Source organism: Lupinus angustifolius, chromosome LG01 (genome assembly GCF_001865875.1).
Source record: "Lupinus angustifolius cultivar Tanjil chromosome LG01, LupAngTanjil_v1.0, whole genome shotgun sequence".
Classification (NCBI taxonomy): domain Eukaryota; kingdom Viridiplantae; phylum Streptophyta; class Magnoliopsida; order Fabales; family Fabaceae; genus Lupinus; species Lupinus angustifolius.
In genome coordinates, this window is record NC_032009.1 from 7,238,860 (window position 1) to 7,244,878 (window position 6,019).

Below are 6,019 nucleotides of genomic sequence, written 5' to 3' on the forward strand. Positions count from 1 at the left end.
GACTCCAAATTCAATTAATGAAATGAGAGGTATTATTCAAAATACTCAAGCAATATGGTATCAAGAGCTATGATTGTGCATCCCTCTCTTTAAACAACTCTTGGTCAAGAAATCTGACCAAAGATCAGCAAAAGCCTTGTCATCTGGTCAAGAACCCTGACCAAGAATTCAAGAAATAGTTCAATCACACATTCAAGAAAAGGCAAGGTAGAAGCAATGGCACAAGCACTGAACACAACACCAGATCAGGATCTACAATTGAGCATAACCAACAATGACATTCAACACAACCCCTACTATCTCCATCCAGGAGAAAATCCAGGGGCAATCCTAACAACACCACCTCTAGATGGGATCAACTATCACTCGTGGAGCAGAGCTATGAGAAGAGCATTATCCTCAAAGAACAAATTTAAATTTGTGAATGGGACAATTAGTGCACCAAGCCCATCCACACCAGAATATGACATATGGGAGAGGTGCAACAACATGGTTGTCTCATGGATAACAAGAAGCATCTCCCAACCAATTGCACAAAGCATTGTGTACATTGACAATGCTCGAGATCTATGGGTTGACCTCAAGGACAGATTCTCCAAGGGAGATTATTTCAGAACTTCAGACTTGCTCAAGGAGCTACACTCCATGAGGCAAGGTGATAGAACAATCTCCAACTACTTCACTGAAATGAAAACTTTATGGGAGGATCTTGAATCATTGAGGCCAATACCCACCTGCACTTGCATAGTAAGATGTAATTGTGGAATGATCAAGATGATAAAGGATCAAAGGGAGAATGAGTATGTGATTTGTTTCCTAAAAGGGTTAAATGATGAATTCAACACAACAAAGACTCAAATCTTGCTCATGGAACCACTACCTCATATGAGTAAAGCCTTCTCTCTATTAATCCAACAAGAAGGACAAATAACTGAGAAATCACCAAAGGCTCTCATAAATTTCATGAAGGAGAGATCAACAAACAGGTATGATAATGCACCTCAATGGAGGACAAGACAAAGTGGACAAAGAAATGGCTATATGCAAGGCAGAGGAAGAAGCACAAGTAGAGGATTCAACAATCAAAGGGGCAATGGAATCAAGGTCTGCACCTTCTGTGGCAGATAGAGACACACCATAGATACATGTTATTTCAAGCATGGATTCCCACCAAATCCTCAACAATCAAGAACAAGGCAAGAAGTGGGATCAGTCAACACAACTGGTGCTGAGCTTGCACATAAGAAGGATGTTGAGCCATAGGCACTTCTAAACAATGTCGAAGGAAGCAAATTCCACTTTGGTGCTGAGCAATATGAGCAATTGGCAACCTTACTCAAGAGCATCAACAAGTCAAATGGAGATCACATTGTGAATCAACTCACAATGGATCCCACCAATGCACAAAAAGGTAAGAAAGACAAGGATGAACATCCTTAATCAGGTAACAACATATACTGGATAATGGACACAGGGGCCACAGATCATGTGTGCCCTGACCTGTCCATTTTCGATATTCACCACAACATTAAGCCAATCACCATTGGCCTTCTAAATGGCAACACAGTGTCGGCAAAGATATCAGGGACAGTAAATCTTACTGACTCACTAATACTGCATAATGTCCTCTATGTGCCAGAGTTTAATTTCAACTTGATTTCCATTCATAAGCTAACTAACTCCTTGCACTGCAAACTAATCTTTGACAGCTCCAATTGTTCTATTCAGGATATGATTACCTTGAGGTTGATTGGACGTGCTGAAGTGAGAAATGGATTGTACATGCTTAAAAGAAGTTTTAGAGATAGAATATGTAGGATTCACAATGTAAATAGATCAGAAAACATTTCATTCTTTGACCTATGGCACTTCAGATTGGGACATCCCTCTGCAAATACTTTGAGTTCAGTATGCAAGTCATGTTCTTATGTTAAGTTTGATTCTAGAAATGTATGTGATTACTGTCATTTAGGAAAACTAACTAGACTTCCATTTCCTAACTGTATGAATAGAACTCAGCATGCCTTTGATTTAGTCCACATGGATATATGGGGGCCCATTTCCCACACCTCTATACATGGCCATAGGTACTTTCTCACCATTGTGGATGACCACACTAGGCACACTTGGCTCTACATCATGAGGACCAAGTCTGAGGCAAGGACAATAGTTCAAGATTTCATCAAGCTAATTCAACACAATTTGGCAGAATGATTAAAGTCATAAGGAGTGATAATGGAAGTGATTTCAATATGCCAACTCTCTATAGTTCCAATGGCATACTTCACCAAACCTCCTGTGTAGAAACTCCTCAACAAAACTCAGTAGTAGAAAGGAAGCATAGACACCTCCTAAATGTCACTAGAATTCTTATCTTTCAATCCAAGTTACCAAAATCATTCTGGACCTATGCAGTGCAACATGCCACTTACCTCATAAACAGGCTCCCAAGTCACATTCTTCAAGATAAGTCCCCTTATGAACTCTTACACAACAAGCCACCTAACCTTATGGGATTGAAGGTCTTTGGATGTTTATCTTTTGCATCCACTCTTGCCCAACATAGGTCCAAGCTTGACCCAAGGGCAAGAAAGTGCATATACTTAGGGAACAAGCTAGGCACAAAAAGCTATGTTCTGTTTGACCTTCAAAACAGAGAGATTTTCACCTCTAGGAATGTAGTCTTCCATGAACATATGTTCCCTTATGAGGCATCGAATGACAACACTCAAGAAGAAATGTTCACTGATACCTTAGAACCACTTGATCAACCAACACACTACACACCTCAACCATTGGGCACCAACACAAATCATGATGCACGGGGTGAAGACAACATAGAGGTTGGTCATTCTGATCAAGACACATCAAACAACAACACCTCACCTAACCATCTTAGGAGGTCTAGTCGTCCAAGGCAGGCACCAACTTACCTATAAGACTTTCATTGCAATTTGTCCTTACACAAAACTTTAGTTAAAGATGTGCACCACCCCCTCTCATCTGTCCTGTCTTACAACTCCATTTCACCAAATCACCTAAAACATGTCATTTCCATTACCACTAAAAATGAGCCTAGGTTCTACTACCAAGCCATTAAGCACCCTCACTGGATAAAGGCTATGCAAGACGAACTGAATGCCCTTGAGCTAACAAAACTTGGTCACTTGTTGACCTTCCAGCAAATAAGAAACCTATAGGTTCCAAGTGGGTATACAAAATCAAGTATAACTCAGATGGCTCAATAGAAAGGTATAAGGATAGGTTAGTAGCAAAGGGTTATGACCAGACCGAGGGCATTGATTTTTTAGACACCTTTGCTCCAGTGGTCAAGCTAACCACTGTTAGATTACTCTTTGCCATAGCAGCCTCACAAAACTGGGTTGTTCACCAGTTAGATGTCAATAATGCTTTCCTTCATGGAGAGCTAAATGAGGATGTCTATATGGAAATACCACAAGGAGTAGTATGCAAGGCACGAAACAAGGTTTGCAAACTTCATAAGTCCCTGTATGGACTAAAGCAGGCAGGAAGGCAATGGTTTACTCGATTAACCAAAGCTCTTGTCTCATTGGGATACACACAATCCCACCATGATCACTCCTTGTTCACCAAAGCCTTGGGTTTCAAGTTTACAGCTTTGCTTATATATGTTGATGATTTAGTATTAGCAAGAAATGATTTGCATGAAATATCATCTGTTAAAAACTGTTTACATAAAAAATTTAAGATCAAAGACCTTGGCATTATAAAATACTTTCTTGGATTGGAAGTTTCTAGATCAATCGCAGGTATCACCCTATGTCAAAGAAAGTATGCACTGGATATCTTATCAGATACAGGGTTCTTGGCTTCTAAGCCTGCTCCAACACTAATCATCAAGACAACAAAGCTACATCAAGATGACTTCTCACCTTACCATGATCCAGCTTCATACAGAAGACTTGTAGGAAGATTGATCTACTTAACCAATACAAGACCAGATTTAAGCTATGTTGTCCAACAAGTAAGCCAATTCATGGCAAAGCCAACCATCATTCACCATCAAGCCCTAAGCAGAATTCTAAGGTATATCAAAAGCAATCCAGGCCAATGCTTACTCTACTCTTCCACTTCTCCTCTACAATTGAAGGCATTCAGTGACTCAGACTGGGCAGCATGCCTTGACTCAAGGAAATCCATCAGTGGAGCTTGTGTGTTCTTAGGCAATTCCTTGGTTTCATGGAAATCCAAGAAACAAACAATTGTGGCAAGATCATCTTTAGAGGCAGAATATCGAGCACTTGCAGCCACCTCATGTGAGATCCAATGGCTAACATACCTGCTCATCAACTTCCAGATTCCATTCATCAAACCAGCATTACTATACTGTGACAACAATTCGGCAAGGCACATAGCAACAAACTCAGTCTTTCAGGAAAGAACAAAGCACATTGACATTGATTGTCATGTGGTTCGTGAAAGACTCAATTCTAAACTCTTCCACCTTCTCCCAATTCATACACAACAACAACTTGCCGACATCCTTACCAAATCACTAGATCCTTCCCCTTTCCATTTCTTACTCAACAAACTGGGAGTAATTAATATATACTCTCCAGTTTGCGGGGGGATATTGAACAATAAACATGAATCACATGCTCCCTGGGGGGGGGGGGGATATTGAACAATAAGCATGAATCACATGCTCCCTTGGTGCTCAAGCAACCAACACAAAACAACACTTCGCCACAAACTGACCGAGACAAGCACAAGCACAATGTGGCACATGGACTTGACCATAGAGACAAGGCCTTGATGCATCAGGAAGATCAGGCAAGGCAGGGCACGGACCAGGCAAGGCAGGACAACACAGACCAGGCAAGGCAGGGCACGGGTCAGGCAAGGCAGGGCACAGGCTAGGCAAGGCAAGGCACAGACCAAGCAAGACAGAGCATGGCCCAGGCGAGGAATGGCATGGTGCACAAACCAGATTAGCCAACCTTGGCTTCTTATGATGTTTTTGGTTAAGCTTTTATGTAATCCAATATAATTCAGTTTTAGGCCTAATTGTTAGTTAGTATTATTGGGACATTAAGGGAATGAACAAAGATTAATTAGTTAAGTTTGTTAGGAATCATTGGGATAGCTTGCATCATAAGCAATAGTTTGTATAAGTATAAAAGGAGCATTATGACTCCAAATTCAATTAATGAAATGAGAGGTATTATTCAGAATACTCAAGCAATATATATTTTTTCTAACTTTTTTTTTACTTCTGATGATGTTGTGTGTGAGGTAGAAACCAAGGTGAGTGGATAAGAATATTTGTCTTCAAATCCTCTTTCAATTTGAGCAGCAACTCTCTTATACCATAAAAAAGATCTAGAATGGGAGGATATCTAGTAACCTCCTGCTAATGAATGATGAACTTGTTGGTTGGTTTGAATGAAAAGTTTGGACCACGAATGTTGGTACCAACTCTAGCACTATAGAAATCCTCTTCATTATTTTGGGATGGATAGGGTTGGTTGGGAGGCGAGGTTGCTTGCTCCATTCCTAAGGATAAGGATGTGGAATGTGGTTTTGATGGTAGGGATAAGGGTTAGAGGAGGAATAGGGTGGGGTGGGGGCCAATGTGTGGGAGGTAAAGGTGTGTGATCGTATTGGAATTGCCCAGTGAAGAAGGAAGGAGAGTGAGGCATATGGTGAGAGTGGTGTTGAAAATACTGATCCGTCTCGTGAGGTTGTGAGTTATATTGACAATGATGAGGATAAAAGGATGGTGGTGGTGGTGCAGAATAATGGTTACTTTGGAGTGATGAGTAAAAAGATAAAAGCACCAGTTCATCAAGTGTTGTTGGCCATCTATGAAAAACACTATAATTATTCTATTCATAAAAAAATTGATAAACTAAACTATTAAATAAGCACTAAATTCTTCAATTTTAGTTTATCATATTATAGATGATAATACTCTACTTAAAGAGAATGAAACATAATATAATGATGATCACCACATAAGTCTCACTATCTTACA

The 6,019-nt window shown here is 40.2% G+C and overlaps 1 protein-coding gene across 1 annotated transcript; it reads left to right on the plus strand.

Moving 5' to 3' along the window:
- LOC109346011 lies at positions 217–2,939 on the plus strand. The gene is made up of 4 exons (XM_019585393.1): positions 217–1,104; positions 1,264–1,411; positions 1,475–1,778; positions 2,210–2,939. The coding sequence occupies exons 1-4, from the start codon at positions 217–219 to the stop codon at positions 2,937–2,939; spliced, it is 2,070 nt and encodes a 689-aa protein (XP_019440938.1).